Here is a 25,352-nt window from a genome sequence, read left to right as displayed (position 1 = left end):
TTTTCTAAATTATTATAGTTCAAATGTTGATAATGTAAATGAGTGGTTCTAAAAGGCAATTCCTGACATTAATAAACGAACACAAACTTGCTGTATTTACCAGATGCACAAGAGAAATTACATAATATAATTTTAATTTTGTTACTGATAACTGTAACATTAGCTACAGCTTTTTGAGCCCTTACCATCTATCTATTTAAGTTTGCCAGGCACTATACTATATACATTATTATGTATATATAATTTTATTTTAAGAAATAGAATCTTATGACATATTTTTAATCCCCCTTCCCAACAAACAAGATAACTGAACCTTAAACATAATCCCTTTGCCCAACAGTCACAGAATGGTTGCCTCTTGCATGCGCTCTATGCGCCCTTTGTGTTTTCCTTTGGGTTTTTTGGAAAGTAGTTCTATCTCAACCAGCACACTTAGAAATCACCTAACTTGAACACAATTGAAGAAAGAAAAGATATACAAGGAGAGTAAGTTTTTTGTTTTCATTCCACAAATTATCAAAGGAAGTAATTTATGAGAAAAAAGCTTTATGTATAAATATAAACAGAACATTATTTATGACAGTAGATGACTAAAAATAACTTAAAATCCAAAGGAAGATCTGTTAATGCTGCTGAAGCACTGCTGACACGAAGTACTCCTTTAGTATCTGACCAGCACTGTGGTAAACAGTTTCTCCGTAATAACACATTTAATCTTCCCTAAAAGGCTGAGATAGATATTATCTTCACTTCACAGATGAAGAAAGGTAAGCACAAAAAGTGTATTTGCCCATGATCATATTAATTATTAAATGGCTAGGTCAGTACTTGAACCTACAACCTGGGCTCTGGACCATTCACTACCCTATAATGCCTCCATATACAAATAAAACAATTAGTTTTAAATCATTAAAAGTCATCATTCATTAGAAACAAAGAAAGGTGTTTCTAAAATAAGTTTAATCAAAAAAGGAAATAAAACTGAACACAAATGCTTTTTATTAATGAAACAAACATTTGTGCACATTAAATAAAGACTAAATGGAAGGGAAGTTAAGTAGTTGCTGAGATATGTGGTTTGATTACAGATAAAAATTTAAAAACTTCTATTTGTAGTATTTTGTTCATGGAGTAAATGGTGTTTGTTGGTTCTCCATTTTCTTTTTCTTTTTTATTGATTTCAGAGAGGAAGGAAGGGAGAGAGAGATAGAAACATCAATGATGCGAGAATCATCCATCAGCTGCCTCCTGCTTGCCCCTAACTGGGTATTGAGCCCGCAACCCAGGCATGTGCCCAGATGGGGAATCGAACAGTGACCTCCTGGTTCTTAGGTTGATGCTCAACCACACCGACCAGGCAGGTTCTCCATTTTTATAATCAAAGCACAGAAAACTTATTCACAGTTATAAAACAGATATAAATAACATAAACCTTGGCCATCTAAAAATAACAGGACTTACACAAAATTATCTGGTAAGTAAAGGGAAGCAAGTAGGTATGTACCATTTGTAATATTTTAAAGTCGACTCCACATATATATTTTAAGATGGCACATTTACAGTTTTGTTATGCTTTTCAACTACCACTGCAAAATTAATAGTAAATACTGAACACCGGTTGGGTTTCCCAATGGTTAGAGCATTACCTTGAGGACCAAAGCGTCCAGATTTGATTCCTGGTCAAGGGCATGTACCTGGGTTGCAGGCCTGATCCTGGGCCAGGGGGAATGCAGGAAGCAACCAATCAATGTGTCTCTCTCACATCGATGTTGCTCTTTCTCTCCCACACCCCTCCCTTCTACTCTCAAAAAAAAAAATCAATGAAAAAAATATCCTGGGGTAAGGAACAACAACAAAAAGGACTGGGTTCAATTTATTAAAAAAGGTTTACTTTTACCCCTATGCCTCATGATAGCAGTGCCGTTTTTTAGTACACAAGACTATCATTAAATCAATCATTTAAATACACATCTACATACATCTGAAAAATAGCAATATATTAAGGTTTTAGGTATGTAATCAATCATCTCAGCCTACAGAAGTATATGATGCACATGTGAATTTAAGACTCTCTTCCAATGACTCTGCAGCCTGCCCCATGGATGGCCAGCCTAAAGGATAAAAGGAAGCCACTGATTTAGAAACTAAAGAAACCACATAAGGAAAACATAAAATAGTGCTTAATATGAAGAACAAGTTAAGTATAAGTCACAGTTAACTGTTTCTTGCATTTTATGTTAGACTGTGGCTGTGTGATATGTACACTCTTAAACCACATTCTCCTAAACCTCTCCAAATGAAACTTAAACTGAAATAAGCCTTAAAACAGAGAAACCTACCTAAACCTTTTAACTATATTTTACTTGTCTTTTTGCAGGTGGTTTATACAACTGCCATTGTCTGTATTAAAGGGAATTATAAAAACAACTTTTTCTCTGATTAAAAGATAAAATATTAAAATGTACTATGATTATTATGGGGGGTGGAATGAAAGAAATACATAACTTATAAAGTGATAAGCACCTACAATCTTACACCCATGGAGAGAATTACTATTTAGTTTGGAATCAAAGCCAATATTAAATACATCAAGAAGAGTCCAATTTAAATAAATTCTTAATGAATTTTTTTTTTTTCAGAACATATTCATCTGCTGAATTACTAGTGTTGTAATCCTGTATTTTCATCTATTACCTTTGCTTAAAAGTAAGGTGCATACTTTCCCTCTTTCTAGTTCCTCATTTTCAGGATGTTTTTATTTCTTTCACCCAATTAAATTTAAATCTGCTTTTAACAATTACCCTACTGCAAATCTTTCATTTTTAAAAATTACCTTAATTGTAGCATCCTCTGAAGCAGAGACCATAACACTGAACACAGGGTGGAAAATAACTCGAGTGACTGGACTCCTATGACCACTCAATGCATATTTTTCTGGTGGACGGGGAATCCATTCTTTTGGGTCTCGTTTCTGACCAAGAGGTCCACCTGATGTAAATTCTTCTTTTGCTTCATTTAGTTTTGATTCTAATTCCATAACCTTGAAAATGAAAACATAGTTATATATTCAGATAGACTCTAATTTTATTTGATATTTTAAAAAACTGCTTTTATTTTGTATCTATATATGCAGAATACTTTTTAAAAATCGTTAAATTACAAAGCATTCATCATTTATTAAAAATTATCTTCATTATCTACCATCAAAATTTTAGTGACATAAAAACCAAAAATTGAGCCCTAACCGGTTTGGCTTAGTGGATAGAGCATCAGCCTGCGGACTCAAGGGTCCCAGATTCGATTCCAGTCAAAGGCATGTACCTTGCTTGCAGGCACATACCCAGTAGGGAGTGTGCAGGAGGCAGCTGATCGATGTTTCTCTCTCATCGATGTTTTTAACTCTCTATCCCTCTCCCTTTCTCTCTGTAAAAAAATCAATAAAATATATTTAAAAAAACAAAACAAAAAACGAAAATTGAGAAAAATTCAGTACAATTTGTGTCTTAACTACTTAACTCAAATAAAAATTTCAATTTATATCTACTATTTAGAGGAAGAGCAGTGCACTTGTGTTGGTCTCTCGAAGTCTGTTACTCTTAGTAAACTCTTCCCAAACCAAGTTTACATTATACATGCTAGTAATATTTATAATAAAAGCCAACATTTATTTAATATCTATGTTTTAGATACTTTTCTTAGAGATTTTGATGCATTAATTTATTTTGCAACAATTTATTTATTCATTCTAGCTTTGCCTACTAAAAATATAAATTTTAGGACAGAATATTATTTACACATAAAAATAAAAGCTCAGAGATAAAAATAACTTGTCTAAGTGCATATTTTAGTGTTATTTTCTCAGCATCACATTGGCTCCATTAGTTCTTCCCATCTAAACAAGACCAAGTTCTTAAGTATCAATTCCCTGAAGTCAGGTTTATGTAAATTCAACCCAGCCAGTACCCAGATTGCACAAGTTAGCATGCATCAGCTATGATATTTTTGGGTCAAAATATTTTTAATGCATAGGAAACATATTATTTGCCTTTTTAACATTAAATATAATTATTAATTATGTTAATATTTTCAGAAAGTTATGTTAATATTTTCAGAAAGTTAAAGAACATTCCAAATATAACCAACAAACTTTAAAGGAAAAAGTTAGTTACCTTCTTTTGTAATCTAATAACAGATGTCCATTTTTTTTCCAAAAGTCCAGCATATTTTTTATCTAATTCTTCATTCTAGAGGAAAAAATGAGAACCTTTTAAAAAATGGCTCAACTATGAGAGTTCAAGCCATACAGACCATTTGTCCCTGAGTCTAACTAAATATTACTAAAAATCTTATTATACTAAAAAAAGGCTGAAAACCAAGTTTAGTGCCACGTAAATAACAAATGATAAGATCTGTGAATAACTGAGGTGACTGTTAATTGCTGATACTTGAGTAAAATCCACTTACAATTGTAAAAAGTAAAACATACCATATCTAATTCAGCTTCTTTTTTAAAAACTGAATATGCCTCTTCATAACCATTTGAACGAAGATAATCTGCTATAGCCCGATTTCTGAAAGAAAACAAATTCAAATGACTTAAAAAAATACAAATATTTCACAAAAAAAGGACCTGATCCACCTAAGCCTCTAAAACATTTAGCTTTGTCAAAGTACAGATTTAAGAATATGTTATATTATTCTTGAGCTCTTTGCTTTAAGTTTCTAATGTGTTGCTTACTCTACAAGCTGTGGGCATTCTTTAGAGGTCAAGATATGGCTTATATTATAATAGGTATCAATTTGTAAAAGTAATCATCAATTTTGTTCATGTTTACATTTAGCCTTCCCTTACTACCTGTTATAGACACTCAAGAACTAGCAAATGCACAGCAAAAGAAACCATCAACAAAACAACAAGAAAGCCCACTGTATGGGAGAACATATTTGCAAATGTTATCACTAATAAAAGTTTAATCTCCAACATCTACAGGGAACTTATACAACTTAATAAAAGGAAGATAAATGATCCAATAAAAAAATGGGCAACGGACCTAAATAGAATCTTTTTGAAAGAAGACAGAAGGCCAAGAGACATATGAAAACATGCTCAAAGTCACTAATTATCCGAGAGATGCAAATCAAAACGACAATGCAGTACCATCTCACACCTGTCAGAATGGCAATCATCAACAAATCAACAAATGACAAGTGCTGGTGAGGATGAGAAGAAAAAGGAACCCTTGTGCACTGCTGGTGGGAATGCAGACTGGTGCAGCCACTATGGAGAACGGTACAGAGTTTCCTCAAAAACTAAAAATGGAACTCCCATTTGACCCAGTGATCCCACTCCTAGGAAAAATCATAAGAAACTAGAAACACCAATCAGAATGGATATATGCACCCCTATGTTCATAGCAGCACAATTCACCATAGCTAAGATTTGGAAACAGCCTAAATGCCCATCAGCAGATGAGTGGATTAGAAAACTATGGTACATCTACACAATGGAATACTATGCTGCTATAAAAAAGAAGGAACTTTTACCATTTGCAGCAGCATGGATGGACCTGGAGAGCATTATGTTAAGTGAAATAAGCCAGGCAATGAAAGAAAAATACCACATGATCTCACTCGTTTATGGAAAATAAAGAACATTATAACCTGATGAACAAAAAGATAGATACAGAGGCAGTAAAGCACCGAACAGACCAGTGATGGGCAACCTTTTGAGCTTGGTGTGTCAAACTTCGCCAAAAAACTGAGCATAACTCGGGTAGTGTGTCACTTTGAGGAAAAAACATTATTTCGCAAATGTTTCATCCTCGGCATGCGGCCGCCTCAGAGGCCGCGTGTCATCAGAAATGGCTACGCGTGTCAGTGCTGACACGCGTGTCATAGGTTCGCCATCACTGGAACAGACTGTCAAATTACAGCGGGAAGGCTGGGGAGTGGGGGAAAGAGATCAACCAAAGGACTTGTATGCATCCATATAAGCACACCAATGGACACAAGACACTGGGGGTGGGGTGGGATGAGGGCATGTGACAGAGGATAGGGGAGGCTGGGGGAAGGTCAATGGGGAAAAAAAGGAGATATATGTACTACTATATGTAATACTTTAAACAATAAAAAAATAAAATAAAAAAGACATACTTACCGTATTTTCCGGCGTATAAGACGACTGGGCGTATAAGATTTTCTTGGGTTATAAAGTCGTCTTATACGCCGGAAAATACAGTAGTCCAATATATCTAATCCATTGTATCTAATCCCATCAATATAGTCCAATATACCGTATATTCCGGCATATAAAACGACTTTTTAACCCAGGAAAATCTTATACGCCCAGTCCTCTTATACGCCGGAAAGTACGGTATTTTAAAGTAAAAAAAAAAAAAAAAAAAAAAAAAGAACTAGCAAATGAAGTTTAGTTTTGCAGAAAGACTTGTTCTGATAAAATTATAATTAGTAAGTATTTAATTTATTTTTATTTTATTTTATTATTATTTTTTTATGTATTTTTATTGATTTCAGAGAGGAAAGGAGAGGGAGAGAGAGAGAGAAACATCAATGATGAGAGAATCATTGATTGGCTGCCTCCTGCACACCGCCCACTGGGGATCGAGCCCACAACCTGGGCATGTGCCCTTGACTGGAATCGAACCTGGGACCTTTCGGTCCGCAGGCCGACACTCTATCCACTGAGCCAAACCAGCTAGGGCATTAGTATTTTAATATTAGAAACATCTTTAAACCACTCAGAGTGGGTAAGCCCTAGCCGGTGTGGTTCAGTGGTTAGCGTGTCGGCCCACACACTGGAGTCTGGGGTTCAATTCCTGATGAAGAGCCCATATCTGGGTTGCAGGGTCAATCTCTGGCCCCAGTTGGGGCACATGTGGGAGGCAACTGATCTATGTGTCTCTCACATCAATGTTTCTCTATCTCTTACCCTCCCCCTCCCCCTTTCATTCTAAAAGAGAAAAAAAATCAATGGGAAAAATATCCCCAGGTGAGGATTAATAAAACAAAACAAAAAGAGTGGGTGAAAAAAAGAGCATAAGCTATAAACTTAGTATACCATCACAGACTAAAACATTCATTTAGAAAAAAATTGAAGCTGAATTAGCAGATGCCTTTTCAGGCTCTCCTTATTTCCTTCAAAGAGAAAACCAGCTACCTCCCTCCTAAGACAACCTACTCCTCTATCAATTTTTGAGCCTTAAGTCCACTGTAATATAATAGTTGCTTGGGATTTCCTTTAAAGCAATCTAAATTATTTAAAAAACTAATATATATAAAAGGTTAAACTAATTTTACGTATCTACACAATAAAATGTGCTTTCCACCACTGACCCCCAATATTCCATCCCTGAGGCAATTACTTTACCAGTGTTTTGCGTTTCCTTTCAGAGATAACCCATCTATTAACACACATCCCCGAGTAGTTTTCTAGAGATAATACTTGTTTTTAAAACAAACTGCAGTACATTACATACTAGTATGTCTTACAATGTTATATAAACTCACTTAATCTTAGCTATCATTCTTTTTTTTAATATATTTTATTGATTTTTTACAGAGAGGAAGGGAGAGGGATAGAGAGGTAGAAACATCGATGAGAGAGAAACATCAATCAGCTGTCTCCTGCACACCTCCTACTGGGATGTACCCGCAACCAAGGTACATGCCCTTGACCAGAATCGAACCTGGGACCTTTCAGTCCGCAGGCCGATGCTCTATCCACTGAGCCAAACCAGTTAGGGCAGCTATCATTCTTTTTTAATCCTCACCCAAGGATATGTTTTTATTGACTTTAGAGAGAGTAAAGAGGGGGAGAGGGAAAGAGACAAACATTGATGTTAGAAACACATCGATCGGATCTTTTGTATGCACCCGGACAGAGCTGGGGATTGACCCCCAGACCTTTTGGTGTGTGGGGTGTTCTAACCACTGAACACACAGGCCAGGGCTCACCCACTGTTAATGGCTTGAAGATATCTCTAAAAACTGCAACCTGGGTATGTGCCATGACCAGGAATTGAACCAAAGACCCTTTGGTATGGGATGATGCTCCAACCAAAAGCCACACTGACCAGTGTAGCAATCATTCTTTATCAAATGTAAAGCTGCCTTCTTCTATATTATACTCCACTATGGAAATACGCATTTACTACTACAAACAATGCTGCTATGACCACCCTTGTATAAATGTAAATGCCATCGCCACCTAATGCTTTAGGAAATAAAAACACTCTAGTAGTATCATAGAATTGCTAAGACTAAGTTTTAATTCAATGGCATGTTAAAAACAAAAATAAAAAAGTGAATAAAGATAACAGGAAATTATCTTTCTTTTTGTTCCAAGTAATTATTAGCATAACAATGATTAAAGCACAATAACTAGTGGAAGACAAAGTCAGCACATCATATTCCTGGATAAGGGAGTTGAGGAAATGTAAATTCTTACTATTATTGTGAGTCTATACCTATGTGCTGCTCATGTCACAGTCTATGCCTTCTGGCCTACTCTACTAAGATCATTTGATTCATTAAGAAATAACTTCTTTTTTTTTTTAAATATATTTTTATTGATTTTTTACAGAGAGGAAGGGAGAGAGAGAATTAGAAACATCGACGAGAGAGAAACATCGATCAGCTGCCTCTTGCACACCCCCTACTGGGGATGTGCCCGCAACCAAGGTACATGCCCTTGACCGGAATCGAACCTGGGACCCTTCAGTCCGCAGGCTGACGCTCTATCCACTGAGCCAAACCGGTTTTGGCAAGAAATAACTTCTTTACACAGAGTTGAGATCTACTTCTTAATTTCTACCAGGCAGTTCTACTTGGGCCTTCTAAAACAATACAAAATAGGAATGCAATGGCTTTCTCAAAACATTCCATCAAATATTGTGTTGCCAAAATCTGTATTATAAACCTTAAACAAAAATAAATTTCCGATTGGTTAGAATACCCCAAATAATAAAGGAAACAAGCGATATCTATCTCTTAGCTTTTTTTTCTTCTTTTAATCTAAAAAATCAACAGCAAGCAATTAAGGGCAAAATGTCAAGGGTAAACAAATCTTATAAGGTACTTGTAAATATTTAATATTCCCCCTTAGCCCCTCTCCTACCTTCAGGGTCAATCAAGCCCTAATGCCTGAAACTTTGCCTGAACATACTGCACACAGTTTACAACTGTGAAGCTCATATAACATAGTATGAAAATGTTACATATGCACAAATTATAGCGATTATAATCTTAATGGGCTTAAAATTTTTTTTTGCCCTGGCCTGGTAGCACAGTTGGTTGGAGCTTCATCCTGTAAACTTAAAGGTTTTGGGTTCAATCCCCATTTGGGCGTTTGTGGAAGGTAACCAATCAGTGTTTCTCTCTTATATCGATGTTTCCCTCTCTCGCTCTCTCCCGTCCTATCTAAAAATCAATAAAAGATATCCAGGTGAAGATTAAAAAAAAAAATTCCAATGCTTTGAAATTGCCACTGCTAAACTCTTTCAGCACCGTCTTCTCATACCATGTTCTTTGTCCATATGTTCACATCACCATGTATGCGCATCACAGCTTTTTAAAAAAATGTTTTTATTTATTTTAGAAAGAGAAAAACATTTGTCTCTCTCTCTTTCTAACCCCATCTCCTCTAAAAAAAAAAAAAACACCTCTGGTGAGGATTAACAACCACAACAAAAAAAGTATCCAAGCAATCTGGCTACTAAGAGGTCCCTGTTGAATTTAATAAGTACATTTCCAGAACTTAAAGAAGCCTCAGTATTCCATTCCACAATAAGGTTCCCAATGAGCACTGCAAAACATTGGAGTTGGGAAGGTGCAGTTGGGAAGTTCCGGTCAAGATGGCAGCATAGCACTGACCCGGTGGCTCAGTCAGTTGGAGTGTCATCCCATGCACCAAATCCCAATCAGGGCACATACATAGGTTGTGGGTTCAATCCCCAGTTGTGGCACATATGGGAGGCAATTGATCGATGTTTTTCCTCTCAGATTGATGTTTCTCTCTCTCTAAAGTTAATAAAAACATTTTCAGGTGAGGATTAAAAAAATACACACACACCAAGAAACAATGGAGGTGTAGGAAAACACCTACTTCAGAATCTCGCACAACCACATCAAAATTACAACTAAATTACAGAACTGCCATCATTTAGAATGCCTGAAATCTTAGCTGAACAGAAGTCCTATAACAAAGGATATAAAGAAGAAGCCACATGGAGACTGGTAGGAGGGGTGGAGATTCAGAAAGGGCTGGCCCCACACCTATGTATGGAGTTTCAAAAGGGAGAGAGCCCTGGCCAAGAAGCTTAGTTGGTTAGAGCATCTTCCAAATCAGTGGTTGCCAAACGGTGGTCCGCGGACCACTGGTGGTTCACGAGGTCCAAAAGGTTGGCAACTGCTGTTCCAGATGAACCAAGGTTGTGGGTTCGAACTCCGGCCAGGGCACATAAAAGCAGCAACCAATGAATGTATAAATAAGTGGAACAAATCAACTTTCTCTCTCTCTCTCAAAACTCAATAAAATTTGCCTGTGCACTTAGTTACTCGGACTCACTCTGAATTCCAGCACGGGGGGGGGGGGGGGGGCGGGGGGGGGGGGGCGGGGGGGGGCAGCAGCTGGAAAAGAGCCAGGGACATATGGGAAGGACTTGAATTGTCTGGCTTCAGGACAAGGGCTGGAGGGGAAGCTTTCTCTCAGACAGAAGTGTTGTCAGAGTCCATTGTTCCTTTGCTGAGCTCCCCCCCACCGCCACCCCCGCAAAGAGCACCAACCTGGCCAACACTGCTCTCCCACCCTTGTGATTCTGAGATCTAACTTGTGGGCCCACCCAAGCTGTTTCCAATGGCTTTTCCATACAAATGGCCTCTTTTGCTTGGCTCATGCTTCTGACTTTCCTAAAATCTTTCAAACAAGCAGCATCTGGCCTCAGCATGTCCCATACCTCTGGCTAAGGTGGCTCCAGGCCTGGCACTAGTGGCAGCCAGTTTCCATTCATAGCTTGGCCTCTCCTGGGCACTTCTAAACCCAGCACAAGTAATAGCCATTTGCAGATCACCAGGTGGCCCAGGGCAGGGCACAGATGGTGGCTGACCTTGTACCCTCTGGAAGGCCCCAGAGCCAGTGCACTTGATAAGACAGCTTCAGACCACACCGATTATAACCCAACCACCTCCATGAGCAACACATTCAAGGGGTGAACTCACTGGGCAACAGAGCCCTACTAAATAAAGGGGGTTCTGCTCCATGGGGTCAGGCCCTGCACAGCAGGCTCCTTCACTATAGTAGCAGCTGGTCCTCACAGCCGATCAGGCTGTGTGTATGGGGGGGAGGCAAGGGAGGATCCCTCCCAGTAATGTGCCAAGAGAAACCAAGACTCAACTACAACTACAACAGGACAGTGCATACAGCCCACAAAGGGGTGCACCTGGAGCACCCAGCTCCAGTGACCAGGGAGGCTGCACCACTGGGCCCTACAGAACTCCTACAAGGCCACTCTACCAAGTCCAGGAAAGGCAGGAGCTCTACCTAACACATAGAAACAAACATAGGGAAGCAGCCAAAATGAAGAGACCAAGAAACAGGTCCCAAATGAAAGAACAGGAAAAATCTCTAGAAAAAGAACTACATGAAATGGGGACAAGCAAACTATCCTATCCTATATAATAAAGAGGCAATATGCAAATTGACCCTCACACCCTCACAAGATGGCCGCCCCTACGTCATCACAAGATGGCTGGCAGGGGAGGGCAGTTGGGGGCGACCAGGCCTGCAGGGGAAGGCAGTTGGGGGTGATCGGGCTGGCAGGGGAGGGCAGTTGGGGGTGATCAGGCTGGCAGGGGAGCAGTTAGGTGTCAATCAGGCCGGCAGGGGAGCGGTTAGGGGATGATCAGGCTTGCAGGCAGAAGCAGTTAGGGGCGATTAGGCTGGCAGGCAGGCGAGTGGTTAGGAACCAGCAGTCCCGGATTATGAGAGGGATGTCCAACTGCCTGTGGGATCGGGCCTAAACCCACAGTCGGACATCCCCCGAGGGGTCCCAGGTTGGAGAGGGTACAGGCTGGGCTGAGGGACACCCCTCCCCCAGGGCACGAATTTCGTGCACCGGGCCTCTAGTCAGATATAGAATGCAAAACAGATATAGAAATCAATATAGGTTATAAGGATACTCAAACAATTTAGTGAAAACTTCAATAGCATAAAAAAGGACATGGAGCCCTGGCTGGTGTGGCTCAGTTGTTTGGAGAGTCATCCTGTACACCGAAAGGCTGTGGGTTGTTGTTTTTTTTAAATATATTTTATTGATTTTTTACAGAGAGGAAGGGAGAGGGATAGAGAGTTAGAAACATCGATCAGCTGCCTCCTGCACCCCCCACACTGGGGATGTGCCCGCAACCAAGGTACATGCCCTTGACCGGAATTGAACCTGGGACCCTTGAGTCCGCAGATTGATGCTCTATCCACTGAGCCAAACCGGTTTCGGCAGCTGTGGGTTTGATTCCAAGTCAAGGTGCATATGGGAGGCAACCAATCAATGTCTCTCTCTGTCTCTTTCCTCTCCCCTCCCTCCCTCCCTCCCTCCCTCCCTCCCTGCCTCCCTCCCTCCCTCCCTCCCCCTCTCTCAAATCAATAGAAATATATCCTTGGGTGAGGATTAAAAAAAAAAAAAAAAAGAAGACATGGAAACCATAAAAAAGAACCCGTCAGAAATAAAGGATATACGAACTGAAATGAAGAATAAATTACTGGGATTCAACAACAGAGTAAATGAAGCAGAAAACAAATCAGCAATTTGGAATTAGGAAGCAAAAAACATGGAATAAGCACAGGGAAAAATTTTTTTAAAATGAAGACAGTGTAACAAGCCTCTGGGCCAAATTCAAGGGTACTAACATTCACATCGTGGGAATACTGGGAGAAGAGAGAGAGCGAGAAATTGAAAACCTATTTGAAAAAATGATGGAAAACTTCCCTAATCCGATGAAGGAAATAAACGTACAAGTCCAGGAAGCATAGAGAGTCCCAAACAAGATGAACCGAAGAGGTCCACACCAAGACACATCTTAATTAAAATGCTAAAGTTAAAGACAGAGAGAGAATCTTAAAAGCAGCAAGAGGAAAGCAAATAGTTACCTACAAGGGAACTCTCATAAGATTGTCAACTGATTTCTCAACAGGAACTTTGCAGGCCACAAGGGATTGACTGAAATAGTCAAAGTGATAAAAATAAGGATCTACAACCAATATTACTCTACCCAGCGAAGCTATCATTTAGAATGGAAGGGCAGATAAAGCGCTTCCCGGACAAGAAAAAGATAAAAGAGTCCATCACCACTAAACTGGTCTTACAAGAAATGTTAAAGGGTCTTTAAAAAGAAAAAAATCAAAATATGAATAATAAGCCCTGGCTGGTGTGGCTCAATTGGTTGTGGTGTCATCCTGTATAACCAAAGGTTGCATGTTCGATTTCCAGTCAGGGCACATACTTAGGTTGCAAGTTCCATCCCTAATTGGAACATATATGGAAGACAACCAATTGATGTTCTCTCTCACATTGATGTTTCTATCTTTCTCCCTTTCTCCTTTACCCTCTCTCTAAAAATCAATAAGCATATCCTCAGGTGAGGATTAAAAAAAAGAATAATAATATGGCAATAAATATACCTATCAACAATTACTTAAAATAAGACCCTTACGTATGCTGTCTACATGACACACAGACTGAAAGTAAAAGGATGAAAAAAGATAAATCATGAAAATGGAAACAAGACAAAAAAAAAAAAAAAAAAAAAAGGCTGGGGTAACAGACAAAATAGACATTACCAGTAAAACAAACTAAAATGAGACAAAAAAAGACCCAGCAACTCCACCCACTCCTGGGTATTTACCCAAAAAAACTCAAAACACTAAATCAAAGATGTATACATCTATGTTTATTTTATTGTAGCATTATTTACAATAGCCAAATATGGAAGCAACTTAAGTGTTCATCAGTAGATGAATGGGATAAAGAAGTGGTGCATATATACAATGGATATGATTCAGCCATACCAAGGAATGAAATCTTGCCAGAAGCAACAATATGGATGGACCTAAAAGGGTATTGTGCAAAGTGAAGTAAGTCAGACAGAGAAAGACAAATGCCACATAATTTCACTTATATGTGGAATCTAAAAAATAAAATACATAGAACAAGCAGAACAGAAACAAGCTCTTAGATACAGAGAACATTTTAACAGTTGCCAGATGGGTGATGCGTTGGGGAAATGGGTAAGGTGAAGAGATTTAGAGGTACAAAATGGAGTTATAGAATAATCATGGGGACATAAAGTATAGCAGTCAATAATGGTGCCAGATGGGCACTCGATTTATTGGGGGTGACCACTTCTTAAGTTATATAAATACCTAATCACAGGGTTGTACACCAGAAATGAATGTTAATAATGTACTTCAACTATAATTTAAAAATAAAAAATATCAGTGATAGACCACTTTCTCTATATTGAAGATAAATGTTTAGTTAATAACACTATGACATGTGAAAGTTTAGAAAAAGAAAAGAGATATCACATGGGATCAATAATATAATACTGAATCCCCCCCCAAAAGCAAGATATATGTAGATAAATAAAGCAAATAAATTATAATTAAAATTTAATAATTTTTTAAAAATATTTTTATTGATTTCAGAGAAGAAGGGAGAGGGAGAGAGAGAGATAGAAATATCTATACTAATAAAAGCCTATGTGGTCGTCACACCCTCACGCCGTAACAATCCATCACCGGAGGCTGCATGCGCAGCGGGTGCGTGCGGGTGGGGACTTGATGCTGTTTGCATGGCGCAGAGCAGGTCCCGCGGCTCTGCGCAGAGACGCCTGGGGCAGGATCCCCAGCTCCAGCCTACCTCTTTGGGGCAATCCATAGAGGAGCCCCGAATGGGTGGGCAGGGCCTACCTCTTTGAGAGGGCACAGGCCAGGCTGGGGAACCCCGCCCCCCACCCCGAGTGCACGAATTTTGTGCACTGGGCCTCTAGTCAAAGATAAGAGAGAATCACTGATAGGCTGCCTGCTACACACCCCACAGTAGGGAATCCAGCCCACAACCCAGCATAAGCCCTGACCAGGCATTGAACTGTGACCTCCTGGTTCATAGGTCGGTGCTCAACCAGAGCCATGCTGGCTGGGCTAGAACTAAAATTTAAATAAGTCTGATACCATTAGGGATAGTTGTACAATATATACTGGTGTTGTATAAAGTCTACAACTCAGTCCCAGAAGAGTCAGTCAATTCTATTTCCTTAAAAAAAAAAAAAAAAATATATATATATATATATATATATATATATATGTGTGTGTGTGTGTGTGTGTGTGTGTGTGTGTGTATTTTATTGATTTCAGAAAGGAAAGGAGAGAGAGAAACATCAATGAGAGGGAATCATTGATTGGCTGCCTCCAGCACATTCCTATTGGGAATTGAGCCTGCAACCTGGGCATGTGCCCTTGACAGGAATCGAACCCGGACCCTTCAGTCCCTAGGCCAACACTCTAGCCACTGATCCAAATCGGCTAGGGCGTCAATTCTCTTTCCATATCAAAAACAATTTAGTCAGACTTCTTAGTCACATGTGAGGTTAGTAATGTTGAAAAAGTCAAGAAACAGAAGTCAGGTTCCCATGGATAGATAATTTTGGCACTATCACTGTCATTGCCTCACCACTCAATAGCTAAGCCAACTACTGACCAGTGAAAGAGTACCACTGAAGTCAGGTAAGGAGTACCACCATCATAAGAATAAGTAAGACTAAATAATCCCTTGGTTCTAGCAGCCTAAAAGGATGCTTTTAGGCTTTGCTAACTTCAGTTGTTGATCCAGAGCTTATTTTCATTAGTTTTATTTAAGGATAGAAGGCTTACCTCATTTGAAACAAATGGACATCAAGGCACAAGTTTATAACAATCTCTCAAAGCTTTAAATTAATTATTTAAATTAATCTACTGGCTCTAGCCAGTTTGGCTCAGTGGACAGAGTGCTAGCCTGCGGACTGAAAGGTCCCAGGTTCAATTCCGGCCAAGGGCACATGCCTGGGTTGTGGGCTCGATCCCCAGTAGGGGGCATGCAGGAGGTAGCCGGTCAATGATTCTCTCCCATCATTGATGTTTCTATCTCTCTCTCCCTCTTCCTTCCACTCTGAAATCAATAAATATATTAAAAAATAAAAAAATAAAAAAAATTAATTAATCTACTGATTTAAATTAATCTATTAAGCCTCAGGAGATAAAGAAAAGCAACCAATCACTAGAATAAAGGAATAATCAATGCAGAAGTGTAAATAGGTCATTCTGAGTACACCAAAACCAGTAAATGTATATAGAATCAAAGAAAATGGTTAAAATTAAATAAATTAAAAAAACACAACTAAGATCAAGGACTTTTATCCATGAACTGATTAGATAGAGCTTCAGCTTACATATGGAACAGCACCACACTGGAAATATTTTACTGCTAACCTTTTAAACTATTACAATAACAAATGAGACTGTATTTGTTAAATGTACCTGGTATTCTAGCCTATTAGTTACCACTTCTCTTCAGCAGACATCTACCCCTCACTCTCCATACCACAGCAGCAACAAAAACTATCTACCAAGTAAGTATACCATGTTGCTTTTTAAAAAAATATATTTTATTGATTTTTTTTTTTTTTTTACAGAGAGGAAGGGAGAGGGATAGAGAGTTAGAAACATCGATGAGCCAAAACCGGTTTGGCTCAATGGATAGAGCGTCGGTCTGCGGACTGAGGGGTCCCAGGTTCGATTCCGGTCAAGGGCATGTACATTGGCTGCGGGCACATCCCTGGTGGGGGGTGTGCAGGAGGCAGCTGGTCAATGATTCTCTCTCATCGATGTTTCTAGCTCTCTATACCTCTCCCTTCCTCTCTGTAAAAAATCAATAAAATATATTAAAAAAAGAAAAAAAAGAAAAAGAAACATCGATGAGAGAGAAACATCGATCAGCTGCCTCCTGCACACCCCCCACCGGGGATGTGCTCGCAACCAGGGTACATGCCCTTGACTGGAATCGAACCTGGGACCCTTCAGTCCACAGGCCAACGCTCTATCCACTGAGACAAACCGACTAGGGCCCATGTTGCATTTTTAAAGCAAAACCAAAAAAAGAACACAAAAATATGCATTATTGTTATTCATTCTCATATTTTTTTAAAATTATATTTTTATTGATTTCAGAGAGGAAGGGAGAGGGAGACAAGAGATAGAAACATCAATGATGAGAGAGAATCATTGATTGGCTGCCTCCTGCATGCCCCCTACTGGGGATTGAGCCGCATGTGCCCTGAACTGAAATCGAACCGGGACCCTCCAGTCCACAAGCCAATGCTCTATCCACTGAGTCAAACTAGCTAGGGACATTCTCATATTTAGACAAAATTTTTTGAGTAGTGAAACCACAAAACAGAGGGCACCACTGAACAGTTCAGTTTTGATCCACTCGCTTCTTATTTATGTTTACTTCTTTACTTTTTTAAATTGTAAACTAAGATAAATGAAGATATTACATGACTTCACTCTAACTGGGCTAAGACTCCCAATTATGTTGTTTCAAGTTAATGATATACATATACTATATATTACTGACATTTAAAAAGAAGTTGCATGACTTAGTATTAGTCAAAGATCAGCAATGTCTGCAGAGTGGTTGAGACTTTGCCTCAGTGCCTCAATACAATTTGCAACTTTTAAAACATATTATCCCTTTCCCTCTAACTTAATGTAAGTCTATAGTAATTATAAGACATTTATTTTATTTAACTGTGAGATCCATTTAGAATTCAGTAAAAAATTACTTTGCATACTTAAAAAACCCATAAGGAAAAGTTAGGCTGTACAATAGGAAGAATAGCCAATATACTATCATGTATTGAGAAAGATGAAAATTTACATTTTTTAAAATGTAAAGCAAATTTTCACTATAAAACTAGGAAGGAGGCAAGGATGAATGTCTGTTATATTCCCAGCTTCATACCAGGAAAAATAAAAGAGGATTAGGTCTGTCCCTTGCCTTCCAGGAGGAACTTGAAAATTGATCTGCGGAGCAAAACCAAAGTTACCAAAGTGTATGAAACCTAATTTAAAAAGAGAGAAATGAGATTCAATGGAAGAATCTTTTTATAAAGACAAGATGTGAATTGGGCCTTAAAGAAAAAAGAAGAAAAAAAAAGGCATTATAGGCAGGGGAAGAAAGGAAATGAGAATAGTACATGATGGAGATCTCAATGTACATCTGATCAAATTCTTCAACATTCTTGATTTTAAAACATTTCTTAACAATGGGAAGGTCTTTATTAACATTAAAAAAGATTTCAAAAGATACTGCCTCATTAATAATTTATAAAGAAATCTCTAAAGAAATAAAAAAATCTCTCAAAACTTCAACCAAATATAATAGTCAATAGTAAAATCCTAGAACTATCTGCACTGTCAAGAACAAGACAAGGACCCCTATAATCACTGTTATTATTTAAATTGTTCCAAAAGCAATCCATCTATTTAATATCTATATATATTGAAAATGAGATTAAGATGAGAGAAATGGCTGGAAAGACAGGATAGAAACATTCTTAAGAAAAAGCAGTTTAATGAAAGTGGTATTTTAAAAAGATATATTTTGTCAGGAGCATACAAGCAGATTAGATGGGATAGTAACAAAATAAAGAAAAATCATCACATAGTAAGCAAAGCCCTAGAGAATACAAGTGAAGATCCCTTAAAACAAGTCACCTTATAGGAGACATAGCAGAAGTCCCTCCAGACTCAGTGTTGTGCCATGGGGTAGAGATGGATTTGTAAACCCTGGAGTGAGATTTGCCTACCCGAGGCTACAACTGTGCGAAGACCCTGGGTGAAGCCACCATCAACCATGTCTGATCAGGAGGCAAAACCTTCAACTGAGAACTTGTGGGATAAGAATAATACATTAAACTCAAAGTAATTGGACAGTATAGCAGTGAGATTCACTTCAAAGTAAAAATGACAACAAATCTCAAGTAATGCAAAGATTCACAGTGTCAAAGTCAGAGATTTCCAATTAATTCACTCAGGTTTCTCTTTGAAGGTCAGAGAATTGCTGATAATCACACTACAAAAGAACTGGGAACAGAGCTAGAAGATGTGATTGAAGTTTTATCAAGAACAAATAGGGAGCCCTAGCCGGTTTGGCTCAGTGGATAAAGCATCGGCCTGCAGACTGAAGGGTCCCAGGTTCGATTCCGGTCAAGGGCATGTACCTTGGTTGCGGGCACATTCCCAGTAGGGAGTGTGCAGAAGGCAGCTGATCAATGTTTCTCATTGATGTTTCTAACTCTCACTGATGTTTCTACCCTCTCCCTTCCTCTCTGTAAAATATTTCTTTAAAAAAAAAAGAAATAGGGAGAGAGTCATTCAACGGTTTAGATATTCTTTTTATTTTATTTTCCCTCAATCTTTTATTTTTAAAAATAGTTCTTTTGTAATGTGGTGTTCAAAATGGAATTGAAAACTGACATCCCCGCCCCCCCCCTTCCATCTCTTTAAAACAAGGGTGGGAACTGTCCAGCCAGAGGGTCATATAAGGCCGGTAAATCATTTGGTCTGGCTCTGCCAAGGCATTAGGGGTGAGTTAATTAAATGTTTGGCCAAATATAGCAGGCTACTTTTTTATTTTTAAACATTTTTATTGATTTCAGAGAGGAAACATCAATGATGAGAGAGAATCATTGATCAGCTAGCTCCTGCACACTGCCCCCTACTGGGGATCAAGCCCGCAACCAGGGCCTATGCCCTGACCCGGAATTGAACCCTAACACGCAACCACTGAGCCACACCAGGCTTTTAAATTGATAATTTTGTATGGCCTGCGAATAATGTTATAAATAGCCAAATGGCCCTTGGCAGAAAAAAGGTTCCCCACCCGTGCTTTAAAACATCTAGTAATTTGAATTCTAGTGCCCATTATTCATTATTGTTTGTTTTCATTGTGCTGACTTTTGGTGATCAAACCTCAGCCCCCTTCAGATTGCCCTCTCCTTTTGAAATGTTACATGTGTGCATAGGGAGGCCACCTTTTTCAGGACTGTGCATTTTCAGCCTGTGGTAAATAAGGTCGACCAATGCAAGCATGCATGATGACTTTCTAATTGGCCCTGAAGGTCTAGCATGTGATTGCTTTACTCCCTGGACTATGACTTTCAGTGGGAGATGGAAGTTTTCAGAGAACTGAACTGTGGAAAAATGACCTTTCCTCAACTTGAAGCTACTTTTAAAATCTGAAGGTCTATACCAAAGAAGAGTATCAGCATGGGGTCAAGATGACAGATAAGCCCTAGTTGGTTTGGCTCAGTGGATAGAGTGTCGGACTGCAGACTGAAGGGTCTCGAGTTCAGTCAAGGGTAAATACCTGGACTGCGGGCTCCATAGCTGGCCCTAGTTGGGGCCTGTGCGGGAGGCAACCAATCGATGTGTTTCTCTCACACTGATGTCTCTCCCCTGTCCTAGAGTACAACCTAGAACAATCTACACACCAAAGCAGTAAGTATAATAGTGAATGATGAAACTATAGAAAATATAAGAACCCAATAATGAAAAATCAACAAAAAGGAGAAAAAGATCCCTTGAATACAGTAAAATACTTAGTGCTGACTAGCAAATGTAGAAAGAATGAAAGTGTTGAGCCCTAGCCAGTTTGGCTCAGTGGACAGAGCACCAGCCTCCGGAGCCAAGGGTCCCAGATTCGATTCCAGTCAAGGGCACGTACCTCAGTTGCAGGCTCCTCCCTGACTGGGCCCTGGCTGGGGTGCCTGCAGGAGGCAACCAATTGATGTGTTTCTCTCACATTGATATTTCTCTGTCTTTTCCCCTCTCTTCCTCGCTCTCTAAAAATCAATGGAAAAATATCCTCGGGTGAGGATTATAAAAAAAAACACATGTATTTTTATCTAATTGTCTTCGAAGCAAGAAAGGTTGAGGAAATGTTTCAGATTAAATGACACTTATGACAACTGACCACAATACCTAATCCTGGACTGAATGGTGTACTAGAGAGGATTAAAATATTGCCATAAAGAACATTATTGGGTCAACTGACAAAATTCAAGTATGGAAGAGAGATTAAATAAAAGTATTATTTCAAAGTTTTAAATTTACTGAAATTGATAACTGTACTTGGTTTTATACAAGAATATCCTTATTCTTAGGAACTGTGTACTAAAGTATCTCAGAGAAAGGACCTTGATGTATGCAACTTACTCTCTCTACACACACACACCCACACACACAACCCCCCCCACACAGAGCAAATGATACAAAATGATACCAATAGGCAAATTTGGATAAAATGTATATAAATATTCTTTGTACTAATCTATAAATTTGAAATTATTCCCAATTATACAGTTTTTTAAAAAGCCACAGGAAATTTTAAAAGCCTAGAACACAAAACTAAATATTTTCCACTATATTCTTCACCTACAAAAATAGAATGCTATAAAATCCTATATAGCAATGATCAAATCGTTTTCATGTCTATCTAGTTAATGCAACTTGCATTAACTATCATGTTAGCCACCTCATAAAGCTCAAATCCTGTAAAAGCCAAAGGATGATAAAAAATACAATAAGGCAAAGGAAAGGCCTTAGCAGTAACAACAGAAAAGCTTTCATTTTTCTAATACATGGTTCCAGACAAAATAATTTAGAAGTGTTTTGAAGCACCTATCTTCCAAATGAACATAATAATATATTTAAGACAAACTTGAGATAAAACTTATCCCAACTAACTTGATTTGCTTTAAATTTATACACAATAAGGTCACAAGAGTAAATAGTGCTGTCAAAGTTAAGACCCAGTTTTAAAATCAGACCTAAATGCCCACATCAATATTTGAACACTCCTAACAATAGTTTTAATATGAAAGTAGATCTCCTAAAGCTGTATTTTAATTTACTACTTTGTCCTTTATGAGAGAATATTTTAACACACACACACACACAACAGAGAAACTTACAGTTCATCTCGTTGTCTTTGGGACAGCACCATTTTGGCTGTAATGTCAAGCTTATTTGATATAGTGGTATGTCCCCTTCCTTTGGGAAATCAAAAGGCTTTGCAATCCCTGGATTTGTAATTAAATATTCCACAAAGTGACTTCCACGCAGGGGAAGATGATTCTTTTATAAGTGAATTCAACCAGTAACCAGGAGATATTCAGCAAGTTAGATACATTCCACCTAAGGAAAAAGAGAAAAAATATTATTTCTTTCACTTAGAATTTAAATTACTTCTAAATTATTACTTGCAATACAACACACTTTCAAAGATGAGGTTTATTGTGATGCTAATATGAATATTAGGTGATATTTTCAACCTACTATGAAAATCAATGCCAAAAATATATAGTATTTTATGCATTTTAAATTATCTTTAATAGTTTTCAGCACTATTTTTATTTATTATTTACTTTTTTGTTAATCCTCACTCGAGGATAATTTTCCATTGATTTTTAGAGAGAACAGAAAGGAGCGGGAGAGACAGAAAGAGAGAAACATTGATGTGAGAGAGATACTTCGATTGGCTGCCTTCTGCACGCACCCCCAGGGCCGGGGATCAAACTTGCAACCAGGCACATGCCCTTGGCCGGAATTTTATCCAGGACCCTTCAGTCTGCGGGCCCATGCTCTATCCAATGAGCCAAACTGGCTAGGGAAGCACTATTTTAAAATGTACCCAGTCCCTACCAGTCACCCACCAGATTTTGATACTAATTTTATTAAATTTCAAATATTAACATATAACTTCTCTGCCTGGCCAGTGTGGCCCACTGGTTAAGTGTCAACCTCTGGGTCGCGGTTTGATACCTGGTCAGTCAGGGCACATGCCCAGGATGCAGGCTCAATCATCTGTAGGGGGTGTACAGGAAGCAGCCAATCAATGATTCTCTTATCACTGATGTTTCTATCTCTCTCTTCCTCTCCCTGACTCTCTGAAATCAATAAAAATATATTGTTAAGAAAAACAAAACGTATAAGTTCTCTAGAAGACTATAATTTTAATTTTCACTTAAAGTAAAATAATAAAGATGTGGTACATATATAAAATGGAATACTACTCAGCCATAAGAAAGGATGAAATAGTGCCATTTGCAACAACGTGGATGGACCTTGAGAACATTATGCTCAGGGAAATAATTTTTAAGTTTTTTTTAAATTGATTTCAGAGAGGAAAGGAGAGGGAAAGAAAGATAGAAACATTAATGATGAGAGAGAATCATTGATGAGCTGTCTCCTGCATGCCCCACATTAGGAATTGAGCCCACAATCCAGGCATATGGCCCAACCAGAATCGCACCATGACCTGCTAGTTCATAGGTCGATTCTCAACCACTGCATAAGTTAATTTATTAATTCAGCAAACACTTACAAAACAGATACTATGTAAGTGCCAGGCACCAGGTTAAATGAGGGGGGAAACTTGGTCTTTACACTCAAGAAGTTACAATCTACTGGAAGAGTAATCCAAGAACGAGCAATTGAAACAGTGTGAAAAGTGTGACAAGTGTTACCACAAAGGGGGTGATGACTCAGGATGAAACTGAGCAGGTTAGCAGGGGCTTGATCACAAAACAAGCTTAGGTCTTTACAATTTGTCCTAGGAGCAATGGGGAGTCTTTAGATGAAATCATTCTCATTTTTATAATGAAGAATGGACCAGAAAGACTGGAAAGGAAGAGACCAGATAGGAGGCTTGCAGTAATGAAGATGATAGATGATAGGGATTCACACTAGCACAGCAGCAATATATGGAGAATTAGATAAATTTAAGTTATTTACCAGGAAAATCTTTCAAGGTTGGTGACTAGATATGGGCAAGAAAGTGAGAGAGAAAAGTCAGCCAAGGAGTCTAAGGTAACTTCGAGAGATTTCTGGCTTAGAACTAGGTTGAACAAAAAATGTATGAGGGGATGAGGAAAGTATGATTCATTCCGTTTTAGATATGTTAACTCCAAGGTGCCTGTGAGATTTCTAGTAGGAAGTTGTACAAAGAAGTCAGGTCTGAAGAGACCCAACTTACAGAAATTAAGGTTTAAGTACTTATCGACTTAGAGATGAAATAAATGAAGCCATGATAATAGATGAGATTGTCCCATGGAGAATGTATACAGCAAGAGCAGCAGAGCCAGGAAGAGCAACACCAACACTTAAACACAACAACAACCAAAATCTCGAATTTACAATTGAGGCTAAGAGAAAGCAATTAAAGAGGTAAAAATAAAAACAGGAGAGAATATGTCTCAGAAGCCAAGGAAGTATTTCAAGAAGGAGAGACAATCCACAGTATCCAAAGTTATCCCACTATTAAGCAAAATGAGGTATGAAATGGGTCTGCTCCATTAAGTATAGAGCTCACTGGTAGCTTTGATGAGGATGGATTTAGTAAAATGGTAGGGACATGGTTTTAACATGGCAAAAACCATATTTAAGTGAGTTGATAGTACAGAGAGGAATTAAAGATGATACCATAAATAAATATCTCAGAAAGAGGTGGAAATGTAGAAAAGCCATTTTTCTGGTTGTTGTTGTTATTGTTTGTGTGTGTGTGTGTGTGTGTGTGTGTGTGTGTGTTTCCCATTTTAACCAAGCAAGATGCTTAAATGGTAATGGTAGAAAGAAAAAAAGGACACGGAAAATGAAGGAATTAAGAATTTTAATATCACCATTTTCTCACCCTAATCAACTAAAGGCAGACAACTAGACATGATTTATCTACCCCTTGATAAAATAACACTATACAACCTATAAAGTATTCTTGCCAGAAAATCAAATTTGAATCTGTTCAAATATCTGGCTTCAACTACCAATTTGAATGAAGTATAGAGAGCAGAAGAATATGTTAAGGACACCATGGGATATATCCAGCAATATCCAGACTGTGAAAAGCTCTATAAATTACCCAATTTCTTTAAATAAATTCCAAGAAAGAAAAAGGCAAACCTATATATTAAAAGAGAAGTGATATATCAAACATTTGCAATTTATAGATCTTATTTAGATCTGGATTCAAAAAATCACTTGTAAAATAATTATTTGTAAAATAAACAAACCAGTGAATAAACTTTTGGGGAAATTTGAACACTGACCGGATATCTAATGATATTAAAGAATAATTGTGAACTTTTCAAGAGTATTAATAGAATTGTGGTTATTTTAAGTCTTTTAGAAATACACACAAAAAATTTATCAGTTAAGCTGGCCGGCGTGGCTCAGTGGTTGAGCATTG

General features: G+C 38.2%; 1 protein-coding gene and 1 pseudogene across 3 annotated transcripts in view; one reads left to right on the top strand and one right to left on the bottom strand.

The window, feature by feature from the left end:
* PAFAH1B1 (platelet activating factor acetylhydrolase 1b regulatory subunit 1) overlaps positions 1–25,352 on the bottom strand; it is a 64,103-nt gene that overhangs the window by 15,261 nt on the left and 23,490 nt on the right. For both annotated transcript variants that reach the window (XM_079797925.1, XM_079797926.1), the window contains exons 2-5: positions 22,084–22,306; positions 4,487–4,571; positions 4,170–4,244; positions 2,834–3,040 (exon numbers count right to left, since the gene is read on the bottom strand). In XM_079797925.1, coding sequence (XP_079654051.1) covers positions 2,834–3,040; positions 4,170–4,244; positions 4,487–4,571; positions 22,084–22,115 — 399 coding nt within the window. In that variant the 5' untranslated portion in view covers positions 22,116–22,306. The remainder of the gene's footprint in view (positions 1–2,833; positions 3,041–4,169; positions 4,245–4,486; positions 4,572–22,083; positions 22,307–25,352) is intronic.
* LOC307115364 (small ubiquitin-related modifier 1-like) lies at positions 17,016–20,612 on the top strand (annotated as a pseudogene). The gene is made up of 2 exons: positions 17,016–19,255; positions 20,576–20,612. The product of its transcript is annotated as a small ubiquitin-related modifier 1-like (transcript).

The sequence above is a fragment of the Cnephaeus nilssonii genome, assembly GCF_951640355.1.
Source record: "Cnephaeus nilssonii genome assembly, chromosome: 19".
Classification (NCBI taxonomy): Eukaryota; Metazoa; Chordata; class Mammalia; order Chiroptera; family Vespertilionidae; genus Cnephaeus; species Cnephaeus nilssonii.
The sequence above is the reverse complement of the archived record's forward strand: the minus strand, read 5'-3'. Positions and strand labels throughout refer to the sequence as shown.